Source organism: Trachemys scripta, chromosome 1 (assembly GCF_013100865.1).
Source record: "Trachemys scripta elegans isolate TJP31775 chromosome 1, CAS_Tse_1.0, whole genome shotgun sequence".
Taxonomy (NCBI): Eukaryota; Metazoa; Chordata; order Testudines; family Emydidae; genus Trachemys; species Trachemys scripta.
In genome coordinates, this window is record NC_048298.1 from 163,383,073 (window position 1) to 163,398,457 (window position 15,385).

The window sequence follows — 15,385 nt, forward strand, 5'->3', positions numbered from 1 at the left end:
AGAACAAAAGCTGAATGAATCAACAAAACCCTGTAATTGCATCACACATGGTCACTTGTGAGTCATGCCAGATCTGCACCCATTCACTGCTACAGTGATTGAAAATAACGGTGCCAACAATGACAAGAAGGTCTGTCTCATAATTAGATAGTTTTATCAAGAAGCAAGACTTTTGAATAATGTTCTTTCAAAGCCTGTGTGTAACATTACAAATGTGGAAAAATGTCTTGCACCAATTATTTTAGCTTTCATGGATTCCAACATTCTAGAGACAAATGCAATTGGATTTTCCTTGGACTCAGCATATGTAATGTTTGGCAAGCACAATCTGTATTAAGGGGAGTCAAAGAAATGTCAGCTTCTGTGTATAGCCTTCCATGCGTGACACCCTTGTGCCACTTGGTAACTAAGGCTGCTGTCAAAGCCATTCCCAAACCAGTGGAAGACATGCTGATTGATATCTTTTACTTTTACTTCAGTGGCAGTGCAAAGTGAAATAGGGAATACTGCTAGTACCAATTGTGGTGCAATACAAATGACTTATCAAACACAGTGAACAAAGTGAAAAAGGCCAACATTTTCAAACCCGTGTGCTAAAATTAGGCTCCTAAAACTATATTTAGGCACGTAAATATAAGTAGCCTGATTTTCACAAACCAAATTCCCAGTGAAGTCAATAGTAACTCCAGGTACTCAGTACTTTTGAAAGCCAGACTACTTCTTTTTAAGTGCCTAAATACAGGTTTGGGGCACCCAAGTTTGAAAATTTTGGCCTAAGTCTTTATAAAGACATTGAAAGGCACATTAATTTACTTAATGCTTAAAGGGAGCCACTTAAGGTTTATTTTCAACAGGTGCTCTAAAGTTGCAGTGGAAGACAGAAATCAGTACACCTCTACCCCGATATAACGCTGTCCTCGGGAGCCAAAAAATCTTACCGCTTCTGCGTTATAGGTTAAACCGCGTTATATCTAACTTGCTTTGATCCGCCGGCGTTCGCAGCCCCGCCCCCCTGGAGCACTGCTTTACCACGTTATATCCGAATTCGTGTTATATCGGGTCGCATTATATCGGGGTAGAGGTGTATGTTGCTGATTAAGAGATCTGGAACTACAACTATTTTCTTTCTTCTGAGAGACTGCTCTGAGTGACCAACAGTGGGCTAAATTTCAAAACTGGCTTCTGGGAATATGCACATATTTGGGCATTTGTGCACTGCAAAACATCAAAAGCCATGTTTACACTGAAAAAATTTGCCAAACAATTCCCATGAATTTTAACTGAATTGCTGTTAGAACTAGTCCAACTACTGGTGTACAAAAGTCTCCTGTGCCAGAAAGCATTTTTAGCAGTGTTTTAGTTAAACCTGGTGATGATCAAGTCTAATTAGGGAAAGATAAGAGAGCCTCAGGAAAAGCAGAGGTATTTTCTCCAGCAGGGAAGAAAGAAGACTCCCAGGAATGAAGCCCTGAGAGTTGCTGCTCAGCAAAATAGGAAGGAGTGACCCAAAGGAGCCCAGGAGGAGTTGATGGGGAGAAACTGAAAAGAGCCCAGGAAGGGATTAAAATGGAAAACTGAGCTCAAGGGTTTTATGAAGAGTGTCTGAGCTGAAGACAAACCAGATCCTCAGAATGGGGAGTTGGGCNGGTGGTCGTGGAACCCCCATCCCTAGGACAGTGCATCTCATGCCTTCCAATCGGTCTTCAACCAGTCAAAGAGGCTTTTACTGTAAACTGATGAGTTTTGCCTGCAGGGTCTGCAAACCTATAATCTAACATGTAAAGCTGACAGGTCTGCATTGACGCTACAATGGGGCAGACTGAAATGGTTTAGTCTAAACCAGTATTTAATCCTGAGTAATACAAATCTAATCCAAGCAGTATTTGGCATGCTTGAAAACTGTTTAGATCACGCTTGTGTGTGGACATGTGTTTTACAAGCATACTAGGGGACCATTTGGTTCTTAGCATGGTACAGTTCCCTAGGTGGACAGTTTTGAAAATCTGTCCCACTAACTTTTCTAGCAGAAGATTTGATGGTGCGGTAGGTACAGAAGAACATACTTCTAATAACTTTCCTGAATAGATTGGTGAAGTCAGAGATACTGCAAATATCATCTGACTGAATTTAAAAGACAATACACCCCAGAGAGAGGACAAAAAGTTTTCACTTCAGCCAGCACTGACATATTCTGCTGCACAACCATAGAATGAGGAAATTGTATTTTGTACCGCTGGATAAGCTTCAAAAGAAGCTGCCACGGAAAGACCTAATTTTAACAGGATTGAGGATATTTTTTTTTTGACTGCTCCAGGAATTTCCCACAGAGAAGCAAAAGCTTTGTCTTGCATGATACTACATAGATTACAATTTACCTGAATTAAAATCAACAGAAAGCAAACTAAGTATTTGGGGAGGGCAAGTGTGATGGATAACACAGACCCTTTGACATTCAAGGGTGGGCTCTAGGATTATGGTATCCGCATGTCTCAGCCTTCTTATGAAGGGAGGAATCCTTTTTCTGAAGATTGGGAGGTTAGGAGCTAGAGGAGTTCTCATACTAGCCTAGGGGAAGGAGGCAAGACTGATGCAAATTTTCAAAAGTACATTCACAAAAGACAGTCTTCTAGGAAGGCTCCTGCTAGGAAAAAACTGCATTTCTGAGACACTGCTACAACCATATGTACTTCTGGTGCGTTTATTTTCCTATTTGAACCTTTTATGAATAAACAGCCCATAAAACTAAGGACCTTTATGAAGTCTGCTGGCTTCATTGAATCCCTTTTTAGGCATCTAACTTTCCCCATGACTTGTATGGGGAGCCTGGATGCCGAACTTGATCTTGTGGATTTCACTAGATGAGAGAGCACCTAAAAGGCACATGTTGCCATGCATATGTCCTTCTTGTGAACCTAGTCCCAATTGTTTAGCCCAGATGATGATTTGATTTAGAATTGACTGCCATGTGGCATTGCCCTCTGTTCTCTTCTGAGTGTTAGTGATGTAAATCCCATTTTTATCTTGTGCTCTGGCCAAGCGCCCATGGGATTGGACTGTGTGGTAGCTTTGACCCAAAACTCACTCAATTAAGTGCACAACAGACTCCAATCCTTTGAGCGCTTGTGATTGGATGAGCTGCCCATACTGGCCCTGCAAGAGGTGAATTGGGCCAGGTGGGCCCAATCAGCTAATTAGGTTGCAAACAGGGAAGTTTTAGGCTGGAGGAAGTTAATTACAGAAGCTCACCTGTGCAGGGACACGCAGGGCCTATAAAGCCAGGTAGCAGCCCACAGAGTGGGCTGCAGGGAAAGGCAGGAGGAAGGCAAGCAACTGCCATTCCCAGAGAAGGAGGATTTTTGGAGTTGGTACACATATCCTGAGAGAGGAGAAACCACAGTGGTAGGAAATAGTCTAGTGAAGGTAGAGAGAGGATGCCTAGAACTGCTGAGCTGGACTGGAACTCGGAGAAGAAGGCGGGCCTAGGTTCCCCTACCAGCCACTGAGAACATGGCATAAAACTGAGGCAGTGAATGGGAAGACTGCTTAAGATTGTTGAGGGATTATACCACAAGGGGGAATACTGAATGACTTAGCTGGAGGGCTAAGTTGTGAAGGAGATGCTGAGGGTCCTGGAGTGAGAGAGGCACTACAGACCAGAGTTGGAGTAATGGTGTGCAAACTGCAGGCAGGGATGTTGGCCTCTTGAACTCCTCCCCAGAGTGACCAGGAGGAGGAGCTAGACCAGTGCTGAGTGGTGCACCCTGTGATAATGTTATGTAGTCTTGCCTGGGGACTCCCAAACCTGGGTCTCCTGGCACTAGCAGAGGATGTGTAGAAGACAGACTATTTGAATGGCCCAATGAGTGCTCTAGATTGTAACATCTCAGAGCAGAAACATTATTTCCTGAATAGATGAAAGAGCCACCACGGTTGGTGGTGAAAGGAGCTTGATGTTCAAAAGGAAAAAAACAGAGATGTGGCTTTTCAGCAAAGGGGTCACTGGATGAAGGCTCTGAGTGTATGTCCTCCCATTTGGTTTAAATGGAATACTAGGGCATATGAAGCAAAACTGCCAGTTAATGGTATGTGATTACATGAGGTGCAGCAGCTATGTGAGTATCTCTGGTTTTGAGGCTAGGTGGTAGAGGGTAGGTGGAATCATGCCTATGGAGCCATGCTTTACTTAACTCTTGAACCACTCATGTCTGCTCTAATAGACTTGGGCTGAATCCAGAAATGGTGCAGACAGACAATATGATTCTTATAAATTGTGTTTGTGAGCTTAGAGTCTAGGACCAGGTAGGAAAAGTCTTGGACTGGGGACACTAAAAAGCTGTCCTGGAAGTTTTCTTGGGTGAAACTGGAAGCATTTTCCACCTTGCAATTTCATCACCTCAAGCTACATGGAAATGTAGTCTGAGTGAACAGAAATTCTCAAATCAGGTACATGAGGTAAACTTCTTGTATTCTGATATGCTGGGACTGGTGTGGGGGACAGAAGCAAGATCCTGAGACTGGTTTGTAGGGTCCAGTATTCTGGGAACCCGAGTGTGATAAACTTAGCACCAGGCACAATATACACGCCTGTAGAATGTGCCCACAACTAGAGGAAAACAAATGAGCCAGTGAGTAAAATCAAGTACATAAGTAAAAACTAGCAAATGAGAACATAAGAATTGCAATAGCGAGTAGACCAATAGTCAATGTATTTCAATAACCTCTCTCCTACAGTGACTTCAGTACCAGATGCTTTGGAGGAAGATCAAGAGATTTCATCCTCCAAGTAGGCAATTATGGAATCTGCCCTGGGGTAAGTTAGAAATTGGCTCATGCCCTGAAACATGAAGATTTAGAAAAAAGCCATAAAGGATATAATACATTAGATCAATATAACTGTAAATGTTCTCATAAATGTCTAATCCTTTTTGTGATTCCTATTAAATTTCTGCCCTCAGTGATATCCTATAGCAATGAGTTTCCTGGTGTAATTATGCATTGTTTTCAAAAAGTTTCCCTGTATCAGTTTTAAATCCTTAAATACCCTCTCAGTCTTTTATATAAACGTAACAGTAACACGTCACCGGGACCAGATGGCATTCACCCAAGAGTTCTGAAAGAACTCAAATGTGAAATTGTGGAACTATTAACTAGGGTTTGTAACCTGTCCTTTAGATCGGCTTCTGTACCCAACGACTGGAAGATAGCTAATGTAACGCCAATATTAAAAAAGGTCTCTACAGGTGATCCCGGCAATTACAGACCAGTAAATCTAAAGTAGGTGTGACGAAATGGAGGATTTTCTTGTCTATTTTCTTGTTTTCGGTGGGGTTTCAATGGTTTGCATGCGGAGGGGGTGGGACTCAGTTTCCCTGGGTGTTACTGGTTTAACGAGGTGAGGGGAGAGGGAGTTTGTTGTTACAGATGACCGGAGAGGCAATGTGGGACCCCAGCCAATGGCCTATCTTTTTCCTTTTATGAATAAACCTTTAGATTTTAGATTCTAAAGGATTGGCAACAGCGTGATTTGTGGGTAAGATCTGATTTGTATATTGACCTGGGTCTGGGGCTTGGTCCTTTGGGATCAGGCTTGGTCCTTTTTCTTTTACTGGGGTATTGGTTTTCATAACCACTTGTCCCCATAACGAGTGGCACTGGTGGGAATACTAGGAAATTGGCGTGTCTAAGGAGATTGCTTGTGAGACTTGCGGTTAGCCAGTGGGGTGAGACCGAAGTCGTCCTAGTCTGGCTGGTTTGGTTTGCCTTAGAGGTGGAAAAAACCCCAGCCTTTGGCTGTAACTGCCCTATTTGAGCAATTTGTCCTGAGTTGGCACTCTCAGTTGGGTTCCGCCAGAACCGCATTGTCACAGGACTGCAGAAGCCAGTGTCTGTGCGAGCCTCGGAGCTGACGGAGGCTCAGTCTGGGGGGAGCAGCCTGACAGACTGGAAGATAAGAAGCGTCTGGTGGCTGAGGGAGTGCAGCCAGTCGAACTGGAGGCTGTAGGTGCAACTTTTAGATGCTGGGATCCTGCTGCTGCCCACCCAGAAAGTGGCTGCGGCCAGGAGAGGTTATGTCCATCTGTGCCTGGTGGGTGAGAAACATGTGACCTTTCCTTTCGGATGTGGGACCTTGCTACCTCTGTCAGCAGTGGTGGAAGCTCTCTAAAAGCGGGTGGGCCACCGGCACTTGAACCATGGCCTCATCGCCGCATGCCGCCTCTTCCCCCTGAGGCTCCTCCCATGCCCCGCCCCTTCTCCCCAAGGCCCCCCTCACGCCACGCCTTCTCCCCAAGGCCCTGCCCTCATACCGCCCTTCGCCCAAGGCCCCGCCCCTGCACCGCTCCTTCTCTCCGAGGCCCCGCACTTGTACCACCCCTTATCCCCAACACCCTGCCCTCATGCTACCCCTTCTTCCCTAACCCCCGCCCACGCACCTCCCTTCCCCAAGGCCCCACTCCTGCACCACTGTGACGTTATCTGCTTAAAACATGACCATGTTGATCATTGTTTTTCCCTCTGTTATATAATTGTAACAAATCTTATACAATATGGGTCAAGTCAGGCGTTTATGGAAAAGGTATGGTTTGCTGAATATGATTATGCTATCTGTAGGCATGTATCATTTTTGTATCTGAAGTTATGAGTATTGGCACTATACCTGTATTTCTAAGGTGTGTGCTTCTGGGTAGCTCCCACAAGGTATGTAGCCTGCACATCTTGCACGGACTAGTCAAGCAAGGAAAACTTAACTCACAATGGACCATGGGAGACGCCTCTCTACACTTAATGGACTTTCCTGTGATGGGATCTGGTATGACTAAGCAAAGCATGCGTGGAAATGTGACTTACCCATTTGACCCCAAACACCATCTTGTTCCCTGTAATTGGTTTTCCTTCAATTGGCAGAAGCTATAAAAGGCCCTGGAAACATCTTTCCATTTTGTCTCTTTCTGCTCAAACCTCTGGACTCTTTTTTTGTCTCTTTCCTGCTCAAACCTGCTTGAATTGGATTCTCCTATAAGCTGGAGGTGGCTGCCGGCAGAGTCCCCGCCGTGAGAGGTGGTCACTTTGGATACACGTCCCCCCTTGATCCACCTCGGCCTGCATTGTTAACCTGCCGAGCATGCAGCAAAGCCTGTCTTTTAGGCTGGGCAATGGGAGAGATGGGGCAGATGAAGCAAATGTGACCTGATGGTCACTGTCCCTATGGCTCTTAATGGGCCAACTGTGGGAGTGGTGGAATACAGGCAGCTCAGCCCATGAAGGGTGGCTTTGTCTACGGAAATGTTCCCAGTTTTAACTCATGGGGGGCCTGGAATCCTAAGAGGGGAGCTAAAAAACAGAAATAAACACATCAACTGAGTACACACGGAAACTGCAGGGCGGATGCGGGGGGATAGCATGGGAAGCCCGCGGGGGATCATCCAGGTCGGCGCTGAGCTCTTTGTTTCAGGTGATTTGCTCTGCCAGCCAGTAAAAATCAGAACAACAGTAAAACCGGGAAACCCAGACCTCACTGAATAGGCAGTCACATATGAATTCCCAGACATTTTCAGGGATACAGGGTTTTGCCTGGACGTGGCGAAATACAAAGCTCGTGTTGCATGCCTTGACTGAGACCCGGTGATTTCCTTAGGGTTCTGTCTGAAGAACATGCTTCGGAATTCAGAAATCCAGAGAAGAGCGGATGTGGGGAATGCACTAAATTAGCCGGGAGCCTCTCAGAAGAGTGTCTCAGTGCCGGGTGCTCAGAACAATTCAGAGCAGCGTTTTGTTGTTCTGACGTTACCGAGTTCCATAAAAAATGCCTCGTTGGGTCTGAAATCCCTTCTTTTGTTATCAAAAGAGAAGACGCCATCTTGTACGTAATGCAACCGTGTACCACCAGACACTGCCCTCTAGAGTTAAGCTGGTGTCAGTGTTTAGTGGGCAAAGGGGGTGTTTTTAAGCTGTTGAGTTACAAGTGATATTATCCCAGGTCAATATAGTTTAGAGCATAGAGAAGCAAAGCCTGGGAGGGTAACTCGTCATAACTGTTTCGGTACCAATTCAAGGAGGGGACGCCCCCACTGTTTTGAGTCACACGTTGTTCTTCTTGTACAAACACTTTTCTCATATTTGCCGTCTGACCAACTGGTTTGTACATTTATAACCTACAGTTTCTAATAACCACGTTTACAGTTAGAGCAGAGATCCCCAAACTGTGGGGCGCGCTCCCCTGGGGAGGCATGGAGGAACGTCCAGGGGGGCATGGTAGAGCCCGGGCCAGCCCCCCCGGGGGGTGTGGAGGGAGCACCACACAGACTACTCCCGCCCCCAGCTCTGCTCTGGTCCACCCCCAGCCGTGTCCCCAGCTCCCGGCCCCGCGCCTGGCCCTGGCCCTAGCCACGGCAGGGCTCCGCACCCAGCTGAGGTCCCAGCTGCCGGCCCCCAACAAGGCTTGGTGGCTGCTCTGCCTTCTGGCCTTGCGCCAGCCCCCAGCCTCGGCAGCGGCTCCATTCCCGGCCAGGTGGTGAGGCCAGGAGCAGAGCTGCACTCCCACGCCCAGCCTCGACCCCTGGCCACAGCCCCACTCCCACCCCCAAACCCACCCCCAGCTGTGGGCCCTGCCTGAGCCCCCATACACCCCCACTCCCGAGCCACAGCCCCGCTCCCTGCCCAGCTCTGGTGGGGGGCAGGGGGGAGGCATGGACACAGACAAGGGGGAGAGACCCTCAAAAGTTTGGCGAATGCTGAATTAGAGACTTCTTTCAAATACTCCACGTAAGGCTGAAATCACCTGAATTCACATTTAGAGCTGTCTTTCACACGTAATATAAAGAAAACTAGTATACACGTTTAGAAGCAAAGTCGAAGCTGTAAAATTACATTCCAGGATCTGTGTAAGCAGATGGGGAGATCGTAGACGTTTTATAGTGAGAGAGGCGTCATCTTAGCCACACGCGTTAGACTGGCATTCAGTCGCTGCTTGTAGTCAGAGGTTTCCTAAAGAGTTTATTGAACTAGCTTAAATCTTCATTTCATAAAGCAATGAAGTAAAAGTGCTCACGTGGGGTATAGCTCTGGAGAGGAAAGACAGTGGCATTTATATGAATCCTAGGCAGAGAGCCTGGAAGCAAGCGAACTTAGGTTTCAAATGCTCTGCTCCACAGAGATACTAGAAGGGTTCAGTTACGTGGCTTGTTTAAATATTTTATGAGTCTTCTGTCTCCCGCTTCCTCTTGGAGACTTTTCATTGGATTTTTTCTTTCTGGTTTTTCACTCTAATAAAAAAGTACAAATTATTTGACGAGACCGCATTTTACTCCTTATTTCTGGAAATAGGACACAGCTCAGAGCTCATATTATTTTAGCCCTATATATCCGCCCCCCCGAACAGCGTGAGTTACAGCCCCCACCAAATGTACCTCTATAGTGACCCCAATCTCTCACCTCCCACCTGGGGAGTAAAGTCAGCAGGGGGTCATTAGGAGGTATAAATACTCTCACCCAGTTGATCCTGGCCGAGGGGAGAGTCCTGCAGTTTGTGTGTGACTTCAGCATGTGCTGAGGGAAGGAGACGCAGCCAGGGTTCAGGTGAGCTGGGGCAGTTTAGATTAAAGCTAATCCAGGATCTTTCTAAATAGGAGATTTTTAAAGCAAATGGAAAGCTTTGGGCCAAATCTCCTGTCAGTCACCCTGGTGTAAACCTGGAATGATTCTGGATTTGCACCTGTATCAGTGAGAGCAGAGTGAGGTTGGTCACTTAGAAGAGAACTATTTAATTCCATCAAAAGACAAAAAACAATGTGAAGGAACCACTGACTATTCAAAAAATCAGGGCTGTTCGGGTTAACCTCCTAGAATGTATAAGCAAGTGAATATCAAGCGGAAATAGAGAGGTGTACGGCTTGGAGAGACCATCACTGGACACTGTTTCTATGTCCAGTGTCCACACTTCAAAAAGGTTGTTGACAAATTGAAAAGGGTTCAGAAAAGAGCTAAAAGAATGACTTTAAATCTGGAAAACGTGGCTTATAGCCAGAGACTGAAGAAGCTCAGTCTATTTAGCTTATCCGAGACAAGTTTAAGAGGTGACTTGATCAGAGTCTCTAAGTCCATAGATGGGAAGAGATCTCTGACTGCAGAAGGTTCTTTAATCTAGCAGACAAAGGCAAAATGAGATCCAATGGCTGGGAACTGAGACTAGACAAATTTAGGCTAGAAACAAGGTGCACATTCGTAGAGCAAGGCGAACTAATATTTGGAACATCTTAGCTAGGGATAAAAACAACAAGGAGTCTGGTGGCACTTTAAAGACTAACAGATTTTTTCAGGTGTAAGCTTTCATGGGTGAAAAACCCACTGCTTCAGATGCATGGAGTGACACGGGTTTTTTACCGATGAAAGCTTATGCCCGAATAAATGTGTTAGTTTTTAAGGTGCCACTGGACTCCTCGTTGTTTTTGTGGATACAGACTAACACGGCTACCACTCTGATACTTAGCTAGGGATGTGGTTGGATCGCCATCACTTGAAGTCTTTAAATCAAGACTTGATGCCTTTCTCATTGATACGCTATAGCTCCAAGAGACGTTATGGGCTAGATGCAGAACTCACGTGGTGAAATGTTGTGGTCTGTGTTATTCAGGAGGTCAGAGTAGATGATCATAATGGTACCTTCTTGCCTTAAAATCTATGGCTCCATAATTATTTGATCACAATTTTTTCCTCAGTTAACGAAATAATGAATATTTTTTTCTACAACCTTCGCTAAATATGGGCTGTAGCACCTTGTAATACTTTTTACCTTTCTCAAAATAGTCTCTGCATCTCTGTTGATTTGGACTTTTTATATCATAAAATTTCTTCTCTCCAAAGTCTGTTTTGAATACATGTTACTTGTCTTAAGAGCCTTTGGTGAGGAAACTTTTTTAAGGCTTTCTAAAAGTCCAAGAGCACTATATCCACTGCATCACCCTTATCCACATGTTTGTTGACCTCCTCAAAGAATTCTACTAGATTGGTGAGGGATGATTTCCCTTTACAAAAACCAGGTTGACTCTTCCCCATCAAATCTTGTTCATCTATATGTCTGGTAATTCTGTTCTTTACCATGATTTCTACCTATTCGCCTGGTTCTGAAGTTAGGCTCACTGGGCTGTAATTGCCAGGATGACCTCTGGAACCTTCTCTAAAAATCAGAATCACATTTGCTATCTGCCAGTCATCTGGTACAGAGGGTGATTTAAGTGATAGGTCACATACCACAGTTAGAAGTTCTGCAGTTTGATATTTGAGTTCCTTCAGAATTCCTGGGTGAATCCCATCTGGTCCTGGTTACTTATTACTGTTTAATTTATCAGTTTGTTCCAAAACCTTCTCTGCTGACACCTGGGACAGTTCCTCAGATTTGTCACCTAAAAAGAACAGCTCAGTTATCCCAGAAGCCAGTGGGGAGTCCTCCCCCTGACTTCAATGGGAGCGGGATCAGACTCATAGTCTCTTTGGCTATGTCTACGCAGCGAGCGGCAGTCAGTCTCACAGCTCGGATCAACAGACACAGGCTCGTGCTTCTCGGGGTACCGCGCTAAGAATAGCTGTGTAGATGTTGAGGCTCGGGCTCTGAAGCAGGTGGGCTGGAGCCCCAACTTGAGCTACAGCATCTACACAGCTTGTTTTAGTGAGGTGCCCCGAGTCTGTCGAGCCGAGCTCTGAGACTTGCTGCCGTGGGCAGACATTCCTGTGTAGATGTACCCTTGGTCATCGCTGAGATCAAAATAGCACTACTCATGCATGTTCCACGATGTACTACGTACATCCTGGCTGAATATCCAGAGTGTGCTACTGAATGTACCGGTACATCTTCCTACATGCAGCTTAACATGCCAGGTATTTCTTGGCTGAAAGCATGTGCCGGGCGGCCAGATATACTCTGTACTTCACGGCAGAATGCACACTAAAAAATGTGCATCTCCTAGTGGCAAGGTACACCAGGTAGGATACTTGTAACCAAGTGGGGTTCGTTCCTTGTGACTTGTAATGACATTCTAAGAACTTTAAATGATTTCACAGAGAAAAATATAAGGGTTTGTTTGATTAGTGTTATGGCAACTGTAGCCTATAGGACTAACCTACTTGCTTGCATATATTTATCTTTTATTATAATTTAAGTATTTGGTTTATTGTAATAGGTTTATAGATTTATATTAAAGTAAATTTGGCTGTAATGCAAGAGACCTACAGGCCATATCCTCTATGTTAAGCTAAAGCAAAGTTAGCATCTCTACATTAAGACCTTTTACTCAGAAAGCAAAGTTGACCTATAGCTTGTTACCTAATTAGATGAGTACCCACGCCTATGTCTATGACCTTTTATTTAGACCAATAGACAATGGAGAATGGCATAGTGGGGTTTTCAATGTTGTACCCACAGACTTAACAAGTACACCACGAGAGACTGATGTGCGTACATACCTGTCATCAATATGCACATACATATTAGCCTATAGGGTAAGTGTACCCTAACATTTCTGTGGGTGAGGAATGAAATTTGGGCATAAGAGGAAGGATTTCCAGCATTTGTCCTATAAAAGAGGTGACCCACTTCAATAGAGTATCTCCATTCTCACTTTACTCCATTTCCATTCTCACTTTACTCTATTATCACTTACTTCCTCCACTCTATTCTGTCTATCTACGATGACTGCTACTAGTAGTAGGCTATACTTGTTCTTCTTAAACTTTAAGTTTCAAGGGAGCTAGGCTAAGCTGGGTTTCCCTAAGTTTTATTCTTAGTTTGTTTATTAGGTTTTGATTTAAGTTTAAGTTAGTCAAGTAAACCCTAGGCAGCTTTGATAGTTCTTAGCATTTTCTAAGCACTGCATCCCTCACTCAAGATTTGAGAAACCTGAACCGCAAGGCTGGTCATGTGTCTCTTACCACCAGGTTATCAAGAAAGGATGTGAGTATGTTAACCAAAGCATTCTTGCATATAATACTATATTACCATATGTATCTTTTGAATAGCAGTAATGCAATCATAACTTTGTAACTCTGGGTATTTTACTATTTACTTACTATTATTGATTTTAATTTAAAAAAGTCTTTAAGGCTATATCTGTCTCAGTGTGAGTTTCCTGTCATACCCCCGAGGTCCTTTGTAAATTCTGTGGAGCCTGATTCAGGACAAGAACTTTTATGTTCTGATCAAACAGATTGGCAAGCCTAAAATCCATACTATTAATATTAATAATTAATCATTAGTATTATTATTATTTATTTAAAATTAAAATAAATTAAAAATTAAATTAATAAATTAAATTCCCATATTATCCAAATTAATATTATCAATGCACCCTAAATCAGGCTACACAACACGACTGATGAACTCAACAAAAGGTCAGTCCGCTTCTTCCAGAGCTGAGACTGGCCCCTAGTATGTACTTAATTTACAGAGTCTGTTAATTTCATGTGTTATGTTTTATTGAAAGGAAAGACATTGATGTGAGACTTGCAAAAGATGCCACAACAAGACAACCTGTCAGGTTCCAACAGCACAGGCTCTGATCCATCAGTGTTCTTCCTGATGGGCGTCCCGGGGCTGGAATCTCTGCACCTCTGGATCTCCATCCCCTTCTCCTCAGTGTTCACCATGGCCCTTCTAGGAAACTGCACCCTCTTGTATGTTATCAAGACAGAGCCCTCCCTACACAAGCCCATATTCTATTTCCTCACCATGCTGGCCGTCATCGACCTGGTTTTATCCACCACCACCGTGCCGAAAATACTGAGCATCTTCTGGTTTAATTCCAGGGAGATCAGCTTTAACACCTGCCTGGTGCAGATGTTTTTCCTTCACTCGTTCTTCATCATGCAGTCTGCTCTGCTGCTGGCCATGGCCTTTGACAGGTACATGGCCATCTGCAACCCCCTGCGGTACGCCACCATCCTGACCAACTCAGTGATAGCAAAGATCGGGCTGGTGGCTTTGGCCCGGGCTGTTCTCCTAGTGCTCCCTCTGCCCTTCGTCCTCAGGAGGCTGCCCTACTGCAGGTCACACATCATCTCCCATTGCTACTGTGAGCACATGGCCGTGGTCAATCTGGCCTGTGCTGACACCAGGTTTAATAACATCTATGGGATCATTGTTGCTTTCTTCATTGTGGGGCTGGATCTGATGTTCATCTCCCTATCGTATGTCAAGATCCTAAGGGCTGTCTTAAGCCTGGCATCCAAGGAAGAGAAACTCAAGGCTTTTAGCACCTGTGTTGCCCACCTTTGGGCCATCTTAGTGGCCTACACACCAGTGGTTCTCTCCTCAATAATTTACAGGTTCGGCCACCCAGTCCCCCCACACGTACACATCCTGCTGGCCAATTTCTACCTCCTCTTTCCTCCCATGATGAACCCCATCGTGTACGGTGTGAAAACCAAACAGATTCGTGACCGGGTGCTTCTCCTGTTCCGATGGAAAAGCTTCTAGGCTGACCAGGAGGGGGCTGCTGAGTGATCAGGAAGTAGAGGAGAGGTTTTCTGAGTAACTTAGACAGCATGTTTCTGGGGGCTTTGTGTACGCTGGGATGGGAACTCCACCTCCAACTCACAGGGAGCCATACACCGTCCCCTACCCGAGCTTAGCGCTGCTGGCCAGAAGGTGATCTTGGCCATCTCCTTGTCCTCACTCGGCCCTGTGTGTGGAGTGTGGAGGAGTGTGAAGGCAGTGGCGATGTCTGAACATTTGAGAGCCTATTCCAAGTTCTTTAACAATACCACTGTGATGCTCTGTACCTCGGGAGAACACCCTGCACCCCCATGTTCATCCTTATATATGATTGTGTGGTATCTAATGCAAAGTTTGTCATGTCGGGTCTCTTTGGAAGGCTCATGATGCACTGAGTATGGTTGTTATAGTAATGTTATAGGTTGTAATTTCATGTGTATAGTTATGAGACTGAAAATGTGTCCTCGTGGCTTAAAACAAGCCCAGGCAAAACTCTCCAGGAGCAGAGGGGAACATCACAGCGGCGCAGCGAGCAGGATGTATATACAGCTTGTTACTCCAAGTGGAGTTCAAAGTTCAGGCACTGATATTTGTGATTTTAAGTGAGTCTTAAGTGCAGTGACTAAGAACAGTCAGGAGGAGGTCACAGTTTTGTTATTTTCTGTTTGTTTATTTCAGGTGAGGAGAAATAAGCACAAGAAACAGAAGAATGAGGACCAGTGAGGCAGTTACAAAACTAGAGCTGGTCAGACTGGAAGCAGCAGAGAAGGAAAAGGACCGCGAGTTTCAAATGTGGCAGGCAGAAATGAGGCTCAGAGAAGAGGAGGCTGCACACAGAAGGGCTATGGAAGAAAAAGAGAGAGAGAGAGAAACCCCCCGCTGGACCTGCTAGAGAAGCAGAACCAG

At 45.1% G+C, this 15,385-nt stretch overlaps 1 protein-coding gene across 1 annotated transcript; it reads left to right on the forward strand.

Annotated features, from left to right (window-relative positions):
- The first annotated feature begins 13,498 nt into the window (after positions 1 to 13,498).
- On the forward strand, positions 13,499 to 14,461 carry LOC117888314 (olfactory receptor 52K1-like). Its single transcript, XM_034791594.1, has one exon. The coding sequence runs from the start codon at positions 13,499 to 13,501 to the stop codon at positions 14,459 to 14,461; it is 963 nt and encodes a 320-aa protein (XP_034647485.1).
- Positions 14,462 to 15,385: the final 924 nt, after the last annotated feature.

What these genes read in the sequence shown, in the direction of transcription:
- LOC117888314 (XM_034791594.1), top strand. Translation starts at nt 13,499, where the DNA reads ATGCCACAACAAGACAACCTGTCAGGTTCCAACAGCACAGGCTCTGAT.